This window comes from Oreochromis aureus, linkage group 4, assembly GCF_013358895.1.
Source record: "Oreochromis aureus strain Israel breed Guangdong linkage group 4, ZZ_aureus, whole genome shotgun sequence".
Lineage (NCBI taxonomy): Eukaryota > Metazoa > Chordata > Actinopteri > Cichliformes > Cichlidae > Oreochromis > Oreochromis aureus.
Genome location: NC_052945.1, coordinates 8,070,932 through 8,083,441, shown reverse-complemented (window position 1 = coordinate 8,083,441; position 12,510 = coordinate 8,070,932). Strand labels below are relative to the sequence as shown.

The window sequence follows — 12,510 nt, the reverse complement described above, 5'->3', positions numbered from 1 at the left end:
TCCTTGCAGCCAAAGTGAGTGCAGACGTAACAGGAAGTCTGTTTAGCTAATTACTTGGGGTGGACTCACGGGGACGTGTCCTCTCATGTATTATCGGCACAGTGTGAGCTAGGAATGTCTAATGTGGCACTGGCATATATGGTAACAAGCAAAGCATCTCATATCATTATCTTTTAAAAACATATATGCAAAATAAGGTTATAAGGTTTGTTCCGTACTTGCTTGTAAAACTGTAAAGTTGCTATGTAGGGCAACATATAACTGTATTTGAGTCAGGACTACTATAGTCTGTTCTGAGGTTTCCTAACAGCCAGCCTGCATACAAGCAGGAAGAGCAGCAGGCCTGGCTTCAGTCACAAAGGATATGATACTCATTTAGTCAGACACATTGCAAAAAGAACAGCTGGGGTGGAGATGGGTTGCAAAGCAGCTTAAATTATGCGCCTTATATGAGATTTGCCTAGAAATGTATCAGCTGATGTAGGCTTGTACTGAGATCAGTTAATCTGCCAGGGTTGCACTTGAGCTTCACTTTGCCTTACCCCTGAGATCTAAGTTATCATCAGTGATTATCCTAACCTACACTTTAACCCTGTGCTACTAGAATGTCTTTTCAGTCAAAGACAAAGAAAAATCCGACTTTTTTCCAAAAACTACCTTTTGCTTGTCTTCAAACATAGGGTTAGGGTTCAAAGCTTGGACTGGGATCATCACCAGTGATGGTATGGAGAGAATACTCGAGTATCCGACCCATCAAATTCATATTTTACATGTGTAATAGCCTAGTAACGTATACTAAATCTATACTAATCAACAGAATTATGCTGATGAAAATGAAAAAAAATGTTCAAGAAGAAACAACAGAAAAAAGATGGGGAAAGATGGGACGTTCCCTGCAATCCTCACATTAGAAAAGTTCAGATGAAAATGGTAAATGGCCTGTATTTGTATAGCGCTTTACTAGTCCCTAAGGACCCCAAAGCGCTTTACACATTCAGTCATCCACACATTCACACACACATTCACACACTGGTGACGGCAAGCTACATTGTAGCCACAGCCGCCCTGGGGCGCACTGACAGAGGCGAGGCTGCCGGACACTGGCGCCACCGGGCCCGCTGACCATGATTCAGAAGGGTCATCTGTTAATATTGAATTGTTTCTGTCTATAAAGTCCCCTCATAGCTTTCACCATAGTTAACTTAAGAGGCCAGACTTGCTATAATAGAACTCAGGTGTCGTTGGTTTTATGGGTGATTTACAAAAGTTGTTTTCTAAATCCAGGCTCAGTCGGTTCATTTCTTACTTTGCTCTCTAATTGTAAATAGTGACAGTAGTTTCTTTTTATGCTAAAGCCAGTTTGGGCTGGCATAATGCGTTAGTAATGCGTTAGTAATGCATTAGTAAAACGTTAGGAATGCGTTGGTCCTGTGTGTATCAGAATTGTAGTGGATAAGTGATGTTAGTGTAGCAGTAGGAAACATTTTGAATGTCATCACTAGCCTTCTAGTAAACGAGAGAACTTCTCTGAGCTGAGCACAAAATACACTGACGTGATCATTACTGCTGACGCCCTGAGAAACAGCTCCATCCAGAACACCTTACGAACCCTTTCCAGTTTCTCAAGAGATTTGGGTGTTCCCTTTACTACGATACATGAAAGACAAATCCAGGGCTTCATTCCTGCATTCATTTGTGAGGAATGTTTCTTTTCGTACTTCTCTTTCATACTGCTTCTTTCACTGACCGATGCCATCCGTGTTTTTCGTGATGTCATCAGTGTGTGCCGTGATTTTTCTAATGAAGTTTCTCCTCCCCCCCCAATCATTGTTTTCCCTGCATACACAACTCCAGTGTGTGATTCACTGTCTTTGTTCTTGTTATGGTCCGAGACCACAGAGGAAAACAAGTTCCTTTAAAAATCCATCACAGGAATTGGAGATAAAACTGCAGCTGCACTGCTCACTACAGAATAAACCATTGTGTATGTTGTGTAGATGCAATTGTGATATTTTTTCCCATTTAGGGTTAAGGAGCAGAACATCATATGCATAAATTTAATCCAATCAAAACTGTTCCATCTGCATCTGCCAGGTCATTGGCGACCCCTTTAAGGGGCTTAGTTAACTTGCACTCCTTTATAAAATTTTCCCCTACAAGAAAAAAAGACTGTAATGCTGTCAAAATCTATTACATCTTATAGGAAATCTAACATCTTCTTGTTTATGAAAATTTTTCCTATTTGAAATGTGACCAAAACAAAGCTAAACCCAGACAGGTTGCCATGACTTAGGCGTTAGGAGGTTAATCTGAATCCCTGAAGCATCCATCGCCATAAAAACAGCACCGAATGAACCACTGCCTGCAACATTTGAAGTAACAATTAAAACTTTTTGCAGTTTTTTGAGAATAAAAACAAATTTAGCCAAAAAAGACAATATTTTTATATCACATCAGTATTTGCTTACATCCCTGATGTTGTGACTAGGCGCACGTCAAGAAGCAATGTCCCAGGCGGTGTTGTCCACTTTGCACCTGATGGAAAACAACCTGCTTCATAGCAAAATCAGCATTAAAGTCTGTAGAGAGCATGCAGGGAGCAGTGCGGGAGCAGTTATTTTGATTTATTGTTGTTTTTTTCCTTTTAAAAAAAAAAGTGATGATCACAACAACTCCCTCTGTGTCCTCCACCATGACTGTTCTGGCCTTTTGTTTACTTCATCCGTTCTGACCCACAAATGTCTCCGTTTCCTTTTCCCCAGATTCAACCAACAGTGATTCAGCGAAATCAAAGGTAACCTCTCCTCACATGAAGCAAGCCTGATTGTCCAACCTCCTGAACGCACAGATTCAGCAGTAATATTTCCTGCTTTTTCAGGGGTCGTGGGGGTCAAAGAAGGACCTCACAGCCAAGGAATTCCTGGCTCTGTCCATCATGTCAGCGGTTACTGGCCGCAAACGCAGGAAACGCCATAACGCCCGCCGCGTGGGCAGCAGCACCGACGACGACTCTGAGCATGAACCGATCAAAGCTGGACATTTAGGGGCAGGAGAGGAAGAGGAGGTGGAGTCGCCAATAGGAGACACTGCTCCTCGAGCAGAGGGAGAGGAGGATGATGACGAGGAGGAAGAAGAAGAGGACGAGGAGGAGGAGGATGAGGAAGTTGTAGAGAGCGGAGTGAAAGAGGAGGGACAAGAGGAGCCGGCTGTAAAACCCAATCGGTTGTCCTGTAAAGTGGAAGAGGAGGCGGGAGGAAGGCAGGCAGCCATGTTAAACGAGGAGGAGGAGGTGCAGGCGGAGGTGAAGGGGCCTCAGTGGCGAGCTCCAGAGGATGCTCGCTCTATAGTTTCAGGTTACTCCACCCTCTCTACTTTAGGGCGGAGCTTGGGGTCTGAGGGGAGAGGGGACGATGCTGATGATGAACACAGCGAGCTGGTGAGCGAGACAGATAATGAGAGCGGCTTCGCCTCGCGCTCTCTTACACAGGAGAGACCCGATAAACACCCGACGCCACCTGTGAACACGCAGTTGCCGGCGCCGCCGCGCAGCTTTCTCTACACACACTACAAAAGCCCCGCTCTGTCAACCAGTAACATTCTCACCCCACCCACTTCCCTCACACAGACGCCAGACTCCGCGGAGAGGAGCGATGGAGGGGCCCGCTCCACCACACCTTCTTCCTCCTCCTTCTCGTCCTCCTCCACCACTCACAGACTGCACTCGCGGCCTTCCTTTAACTCCCACAAGCTGATCCAGTGCGACACTCTGGCCAGGAGGAAGCTGAAGTCTGAGAAGAACAAGGCTCGCTCCCTGGACCTGATGGAGTCTCCCGAGGGCACGGCTCCATCCGAGGGCTCTGGCTCAGGAACGGAAGGTGCACCCACAGCGAAGAGGGATACCTCCAGAACCAACACTTCCTCAGGCAGCAGCCAGGAGAGTCTGCGCCTAGCCCGACCCAAGCCTGCCGTGCTGCCCAGCGAGGCCGCATCCTTCACGCCGACCGGCCTGGGTGGGAAGTCGCTGGCCAATCAGGTACGCGCCCGACTGCTAGGCTCAGCTGACAACCTGCACCGCGTCGGACTGCGGAAACCACCGTCACCCGAGACGCGCAGGAAGAAGAGGGCTTGGCGCAGACACACTGTGGTGGCTTCCCCGACTGAGCTGTCCGATAAGAGACCCCCGCTGATTGTCAACGAGTTCCACTTGTCTCCTATCAATCAAAACCAGGTCAAAACACAAGGGCTGCCTCGGGATGCAGAAGGGCTCGACCAAGGACCCACTACACGTCAAGCACCCACCTCCAATTTCCACCAGTACCTTTGAACCCTGACCCCAACCACCGCTCCAAGGCCAAAGCTGCTGATTCTCAGTTTGTGCGTAGGGATGGGGGAGTGGATGTCCAGCTGAGCTGCTGACGGCCTGCAGGTCAGTAAACTGGCAGCAGTGCAAATGGGGATGTGGTTGGTGGACAGGTAAAAAACAGCCCACCTTTTTTTGTCGTTGTTGTTGTTTTTTTACTTTCCATTGAGCTCCGTTTGCATGGCAGGGGGTGTTCCAGTGTTGCCAAAGCTTTCATTTTCTTTTACCTTTAAGTGTGCTCTTATAGAAATAGGACATAGACACAAACGGACGTCATCGCGGTCAACGTAAGAGCCAAGAATTCTGATTCGAGTAACAACTGAGCATCCCTCTTGTCTTCTCTTCCTTCCTGTCTGGATCACAGATGACGTAAATTAAGGGTTTAATCGACCAGACGAGGATGCTGAAATGCAGCTTCCCCCCTGGTTTTGAGAGAATGGTGCTTCTACAGTTATTAAAAAAAATCATATAAAACCATTTCAGGAGGGCAAACAACTGGTTCTTCATATCAGTCTTCCTGACGTTTCCCCTCTGACCATTCACACTGTAAAACTCCACCAAACTTCAGCTCACAAACACATGAAATGCAGTTGTCTCCCTCTACTTGTTAATAATGTTTGTGTGTTTGCGCAAAATATTCGTGACCATGTCTAAACGTGCAGGTGTTTGTGTTAAACGATTTTTGTAACATTTGTACAAAGCCTTGTTAAGTTAACCTTGTAAATATAAATATTATGTTATCATATTTGTTTGTACTTTTTTTTAGTTCTTTTTATTTTAAGGTTTACAAAAGTGCAAATAAATGCACAGTCGTTTTTTTTTTTTTTTGTTTGGTTTTGTTTTCAAGATGTTACTTGAAATGTTTCCCTTAATATATTATTTGTTTTTGTTTTATATTCAATATATATATAAATATATATTAAATATATATATTTTGTATTAAAGTAAAATTTATTGCAATTTCACCTCTTGGGTGTACCTGTTTAAAGGAGACGAGATAAACACGACTAAACGTATTCCTTATTTCCTCATAAATGGCCTTTCTGATTCACAGCACTGTGCAGGAAACCTTTATCTCATGAGATAAACTTATAATAAAGATTATCTCATGGCTAGTTACACAAAATGTACACAAAACTCTCTAGTAACAACATGTAGCAAGTTCAGAATTGTAATCAGGTAATTATTATGTGATATCGGACAGTTTGCAGGCAGCTCATCACGCCGCCAGGGCTTCAAGTCTGGGATTACTGAGCATAGCCTCAACAGATCAGCTCATATTCACTGAACACAGGAGCTCAAAAAAAGATGCCTGACAGTGTTTAACAGACTGGTGTAGGATTTTTTTTTTCTTTGGTGTTTTCAGCACACAAGGTCAGGTTCTAATAAATCTTCCCTGAGTGGGGAACTGGTACGTTGGAGGAAATGAAAAAAGAACAAGAGTCAGTTGTTTCTGTCTCGTCTTGACCACAGAACCAATTTGCAGTAGTGAAAAAAAACACGACCTGAGCGAGAGGTGCAAATTCAGAAGTCACAAAAGGCTTGCTTGTTTCCCTGCGACCAAATAATAACCCAGTGAAAGAGAAGTAGAAGAAGAATGATAATAATAAATAGGTTCTAGTCTCGTCTTACCTCAAGGTTTTTTCTACAAGTGCCTGATTTCTGGAATGTGTTTTTGTTCTGCAGTGCCATGCTCGGTTCTTATCTTTCCATTTCCTTTTGTTATTTCTGGGTCTCCTCCCCTCCTCTGCTGTGGTTGACGGTATAATTGAGGCACTGACCCAAAGATGTGTACATTAAAGACAAGCAGTCTAACAGAGAGGCTGCACAAAACAAAATAAAAGAAAGAAAAGTAAAGCACACTTCAAGCCAAGGATACTTCTATGCACTCCCTTTGCCTTTAACAGAGGAGGGGAAAAGCATAGTATTCTCTCAGCTGCTTCTTTTGTTTGTTTGTTTTTTAACAAACTGAGGTCACCTCTCTATGCCTAATAATCCACAGTGTGTGAATAAGGTACACCTAACACACCCCACCCCACAACTGCATTAGGTCATGCCAGACAGCATCCAGTTTCCTAAAGATGAACAAAAACCTCATCAAAGGGAAACGTCGACAGTCTGAAATGTGATTTTACCTTTTGTGTCGCTGTTGTATTTTAAAAGCGTTTCTTTTTTTTGTACATACTATCTTAATATGTAACATATTGTATTGTGTACATTTGGAATTGCTTTCGAGTATGACTAATATGAAAATGACTGGACTAAAAGAAAAAAACAAATAAAAAACATGGTTGTCCGCCTGAAATCATTTCCCTCGTGGCTGTGTGCTTAAAAGCAGGTTATATGATGTAAATAAACAGAACTATGTTTTAAAAAAAAAAACGTGTTTGCGTTTGTGATTTGTGTGTGTACCCAAAACACATTTTTTACAGTGCATATGTGCCTCACATTTTGCAGCGCGGGCATCTTAAAATAGGAGCTGACTGGCTCCCCCTAGAGGCTTGAAGATCAATAAGACATAAAGGGAAACGGAATCTGGAGTGTTGAGGCTCTTTATTTTAATTTATGGGAATGCTTAAATATTTATGGATTCTGTGATATTAGCTGTAATAATGGGACTCTATTAAAACGGATGACCCCACCAAAGTAAAGACACTTTTCATCACATTCTTAGGCTTTGCAAATGAGCAGCACTTCTCACATGATCAGTAACCAACCTTTTCTGCATGGCTGTCCACAGGCTCTTCAGGTACAAGTCTCACCACTCGCCAGACATTTTGGAACCCCCTTTTGGCATTTATTTGCAAGCTATTTCTAAATTAACTTAATAAAAATTAAAGTTACACCTCTACCACCATCTATCATGTCTTTTTTTTTTTTTAAAAATCAGGCCTGCCTAGTGAAGTTACTCATTTTAACTGGAGCAGAGGGGTGTAAATATTTATACATTATGTGATCAGTATATGTGATAATGAGAAAATCCATTATTAAGTCAGATGATCCCACCAAAGTAAAGACAATTTTCTGCAGATCCTTTGACTTTGCAAGAATAATAACCTCTGTGTGTCTGTATAACAAACTAGAAAATTCAGTATTATAAACAATAAAATCCCACTTGCATGTCTTCCTGTATACCTCAGAGTGGACTATGCTTTCATAAAGAGCATCTCATCCATATCCCAATCCCCCTTCTCATGTGGTCTTCCTCCCAGTCAGAGGCCACTGATGCCTTGTGTCTGGCTCATATCGGAATCCTCGCAAGAAATCTGACCAAAGCCACTGACAGCAGCTTCCTGTGTTTGAGGACAGGCTAAACAACACATGGCAGTCTGATTCAGAACTTCATTTTTTTTTTTTTATTGGAACTAAAAGGTTAACACACAACTGTTAAAATGTTCACGCTGAAGTCTCTTTTTCTTTTTCTTCTTTTTTTTTTGCAAAACAGTATCTGAAAGGATGGCCCAATTAGCTGCAAGTTCTTCTTGTTCAGTTTCTGGAGGGGGAAGAAAAATAATCCGACATACAATATTTGCTCTTAAAATTAAAAACAGAACAGTTTATGTCAATGGATACCTACGAAGTTGAGCAGAGGAACAAACGGAAATTTCTTTTCAAATACCTCTTTATAAAAAAAAAAAAAAAAAAAAAAAAAAAAAAAATCAAATTTGAAATATTTACAATTCTCCTTGAAAACAATAACCGAATGGGACATTAACAGCTCAAATAGAAAAGGAAACGTCAAATATTTACTTATTTTGTCCAGATGACAAACTGCTTACAGAAAAACTTATGATAAATTCTTTTAAAAATGCAGTAGTCCCATGTTTTACCTTATCCAAAGGATTTTAATTTGTAGCGACCTGTCCCCTGTCCTTGCTGGGCTGGCTCTTCAGGAGCAGCTCCATGTTTTGGGCTTTCAGTCTCTCCAGTTCCTTCTCCATCTCTTCGACCCGGACCGAGCAGTTCTGACCCCCGGGCTCCACGGCGCGTCTCAGCCGGTTGTTCTCCTCCTCCAGCCGGGACATGCACTTCTCCAGCTCCAGGTACTCCTTCACCAGCTCCTGCTTGGTCATATTCTGCAGGCTCTCGACGTGATACATCTCGTAGGTCTCGGAAAAGTCTCTCTGGAGGAACTCTCCACCCGCGTTCCCGGGCCTCCCAATGCCGTCGCTGCCCCCGCCGCTGCCGTCATCATAGTCCTGGTCCTCGTTTTCCAAGACCTCATCCTCGCTGCCACTGTCCTCCATGCGAACCCCGACCCCAGAAGGCCGCCTGACCCCCATCTGGGTGTTGAGATCGGGTTCCTCTCGGTCGTGCTCGTCCATCAGGAACTGAGTGGTGTTGTAAGGGGCAACCGGGAGCCCTTTGGCGAACATTTCCTCTCTTATGCGCGAAGCCCTGGCAGTCTCCCTTTCTTCCAGGGCTTTCTTTTCCTCCCAGGAAAGTTTGTTATACGGCTTCCAGTGGCGCTTCTTCTTGGAGGTCCTGCGCCTGTGCCTCTTCTTGCCCAGACGCGCATCTAAACCCGTATCAGAGTCGATGTGCAAACTATCCACTTGTACCTGCAGCCGTCTGTCTTGGCCGTTTTTCCCCTGTGTGGTGTGGTGGTCTTCTGCCTCTCCTTGGATGCTGGGTTTCTGATGAGGCTGAGTTGAAATCGGGCAGTTCTGGAGCTCGTTTCCGGCTGCTAACCCAGGGCACACCTCCCTCTGCCCGCCTTTCATTTGCCGTAACTTGTCTGTGTTGATATCCTCGCAGTTCTCCGCCCGCTGCTCCTGCTTATGCTCGCTCTGTCGCCCCCTGTCGCCGTTTTGTGGTCCATCATGGTTTCTAGCTGGGAGATGCTCCAACGCGTCTCTACTGCTCCCACCTGAAGGGCTGGCTGAAGTTTTCAGGTGATGGGTCTTCTCCTCTGGCTCTGTCATCCTGGTGTTCCGCTCCTATGGCTCCACTTTAGCACATTTTAGATGATATTCATGCTCCCGTGACTGAGCTTAAAAGTTCGTTAAAAAGACGTTAATTTGAACAAAAATATTCTACAATCTCGCGTAATCACTAAAGAAACTTTTGAGGTTGTTTGCGTTTGTAAACAAACGCGCGCAAAGTAAAAGTAAACTTCCGAACAGTAAACACTTGTTACTCCTCCAAGGGTTTGTCAGAGCAACTGTCGCTAACTACCATTAACTGTTTCGATGCTGTCAGAGTTATCGTTCACCCGGAGACTGCGTTCCGCCGTCACAACAGTGTCCAGTGTGCTGCTCAAGAAGAGGGAGCTCGTGTTTATATACCAGCTCCGCCTCTACCCGTGCGCATGCTACTGCTTTCAACTCCTGATGAATTGTGGGGTATGACGTTTTCGTTTCAGCGAAGCCTTGGCGGAGACCTTCGCACCAAACTACATAGTCCACAAGTCTACCATAACTGACGAGCTTTTTGACCAATCAATTAAGAGGATCTCGAGTCCGCTAAAGCCTACCCTACTCTTTGTTGATTGGACCAGAGAGTAATTTTGCTGTTGCTAAGCTCAAGGTATTTTCTGATTGGGCAGATCAATAGTCAATCAAAGGACCGTAATCCACGCTAAGAAAGCAGTCCCGGGCATTTTACGGACGCTACTATTTACAAATGAAGGGGTTATGGTTGGAATTGAAGAACTAAAAGTTAACCTGTTTACATTTTAATTAAATGATTTGCAAGATGGAACAAATATGCATGTTTCAAACACACAATAATAGGCTTTGTTTTTATGTACTCATCCGGCTAACATAGGACAAAATCATCCATACAATTAAACCCCCCTGTATTTTAAGCTACAACAAGAAACTGTCTTGCGGAATCTAGTCCGTCTTCGACGTTCATATGAGAAACTAAGTAATTACAGCTTATTCAAAACACAATTTTTTTTACAGGTCAGCTACCATAAAAATGCGTCGCTCAGGCGCCATTTGAGAGAGTGAATGTTTTCGTGTCAAAAGTGTCTTCAGTGCGGAGTGATATGTTGTGGGGCAGAGGGCCAGGGGGAACTCTGGAATCAGCGTAAACAAACGACATTTATTGAGAAGCTTCCGTGGAGAGCGCTATTTCGAACCCCTCGTTGTTAAAGGGTGGGTCAGGCGATCTCACACTTGCTCAGTAATCCTATTAGCAGTTGGCGAAGTGTTATAGATCAGCGTTTGAGTTTTTCCGCGCAGCCAACGTTCTGATACGCAGTGTTAGTTTTACACTGTTGTCTCGTGTTAACGGCTAAGGAGACGCTAGCTAGCTAACGTTAGTTAGCCAACCGGCGCTACGTGTCGTGGCTCCCAAACTAAACACTACACGACTCCACAAAAAGTGAAGCCCTACGTACTACAACAAAATAAACTTAATGTTTGACTTATTGGTCACAGAAAAACGCTCCTAGCCGGTGTGAGTATGACGAAAGACGCCATACTGCACCTAAAGCTAGGTAAGCTAACGTAAGTTAGCGTACGCTACAGTGTAGCGATAATATAAAAAGTATTAAACCATGAGTGCTCGATCGTTTTCAAATAAAATTGTTTGCCTTGTGTCAGTTTGTCGATGCAACTGCAGCAAAGTAAAGCAACTACAATACGCTGTGCTGCTGGTAATGTTAGCCATCTGCTAACTAGGCCAACGTGTTCATATGGGATCTGCGTAATTCCTGGACTGTTTTATTCCGATGTGAGTTTCTCGTTTCACTACAGCGATTAGTGTACACATTTCAAGTACTGCCACAGTTAATCCGAACTGTACAAGTCAGAGTACCGAAAACATACACAAACAGACTGAAAACATTCGTTTTTCGAAACAGTCCTTCACATGAGACCTTTGAGCAACTGTCTTGCTTTCAGGAAGTAGACTGCGCCTGATCTTTCCAGTTTCCCTTTAGTTAACTGGTGTTAGCAAGCTCTAGATGGGTGTAACTCGCCAAACCAATAATCTGCTACACTATTCACAACTTTTCTGTATTGTCGGCTTGTGTGAAATAAACAAATGGAAATAAAATACTGTGGGGAAAAAGGCTGAAACCTTTATGTGGAATATGTTAATGTGGTTAATTTGTTTTGTTTCTTTTCTGATGCACATTATTTACATGTGCATACAACATGCACACATATTTAATATCACACTGGTTAAAGAGTTAGTCATTATTATTAATCCTTAACTGTACATGCTTCACTGTGTCATACACAAATTGTGTCCAGTTTTCACAGAGCAGTTTGCTTCCATTAATGGAAGAAGTGGGTTATTCAGTCTGTGGCCTTATGGTGGGTGACTGGTCTCTCCTAACACTGCCAGTGAAGACTGGCTACAAACAACACAGGCCCACTGTTTCTACTAATAGAAGCAGGCAGAGTTTCAGCTTTGGCAAATAAGCAAGGCAAAGTGGGAAATCCTTTGAGAGGGGAGGTGATCTGTTCCAGTTAATATGAAACCTAATGACCATGGAGATTGAGAAACAGTACCAGGGCTTCCCATATTCTCAAATCAAGGAGCGGTGCGCAGCTACAGCACCAGAGCTGCTCCTGCATAGATCACAGCTTTTGAGGATTAGCAGGCATGACTTAATCTCTCACCCTGTCCAACATGGTAGTTGCTGCAATTGAGCGGAGATGAAAGATATATGTAATATACTATTATACGCTGGTGCACGGGCCTGAAGAGGAGGTGCAGGAGGAGTTTGTGCAGACAGCAGGTCCAGATGGGTGTTTTAGTAAGGGAAACATTCAATCCAACAGCTTCATTAAATGACCACGTTAAAGAAACATCACCTTAGGCTCCATCCACCCAGCCTACCAAACCTGTACGTGTGTGTTTGCTTTGCACATGGCTGTGACTCAGCTCTGTCACTCTCTGCTCTCTGTTATAACTCCATTACTAAGACTTAATTAAGTTTGCAGGCAGAGCTCTGGTACTATGAGCACCATCTAATAACCAAAAAATTAAAAAAAAGACTGCAGTGCAGGTTTTCACTTTCATAATCAACCCTTTAAATCTGTGCAGACAGCATGAACATACTGGCCACAGATGATGAATGTGGCATTACGGAACTGATTGTTGTTGTTGAGAGCTAAGCAGTTACTTTTAATGACCAACAGGGGACGCCGGCTCCTCAGTCACTGGCATTTGAATGGGGAATAGTTTTA

The 12,510-nt window shown here is 43.7% G+C and overlaps 2 protein-coding genes across 14 annotated transcripts in view; one reads left to right on the top strand and one right to left on the bottom strand.

The window, feature by feature from the left end:
* arhgap23a (Rho GTPase activating protein 23a) overlaps positions 1–6,742 on the top strand; it is a 67,555-nt gene extending 60,813 nt beyond the window's left edge. For 12 of the 13 annotated variants that reach the window (XM_039610944.1, XM_039610941.1, XM_039610942.1 and 9 more), the window contains 2 exons: positions 2,763–2,794; positions 2,879–6,742. In XM_039610944.1, coding sequence (XP_039466878.1) covers positions 2,763–2,794; positions 2,879–4,324 — 1,478 coding nt within the window. In that variant the 3' untranslated portion in view covers positions 4,325–6,742. The remainder of the gene's footprint in view (positions 1–2,762; positions 2,795–2,878) is intronic. The other variant, XM_039610947.1, reaches the window with a different exon arrangement.
* Positions 6,743–7,693: 951 nt separating this feature from the next.
* hexim1 (HEXIM P-TEFb complex subunit 1) lies at positions 7,694–9,754 on the bottom strand. The gene is made up of 2 exons (XM_031732377.2): positions 8,191–9,754; positions 7,694–7,853 (listed from the first exon to the last, which is right to left on the bottom strand). Exon 1 carries the CDS (start codon positions 9,283–9,285, stop codon positions 8,206–8,208), a length of 1,080 nt encoding a protein of 359 aa, XP_031588237.1. The 5' UTR covers positions 9,286–9,754; the 3' UTR covers positions 7,694–7,853; positions 8,191–8,205.
* Positions 9,755–12,510: the final 2,756 nt, after the last annotated feature.

Excerpts from the sequence above, each read along its gene's own strand:
- hexim1 (XM_031732377.2), bottom strand. The coding sequence starts at position 9,285 with ATGACAGAGCCAGAGGAGAAGACCCATCACCTGAAAACTTCAGCCAGC.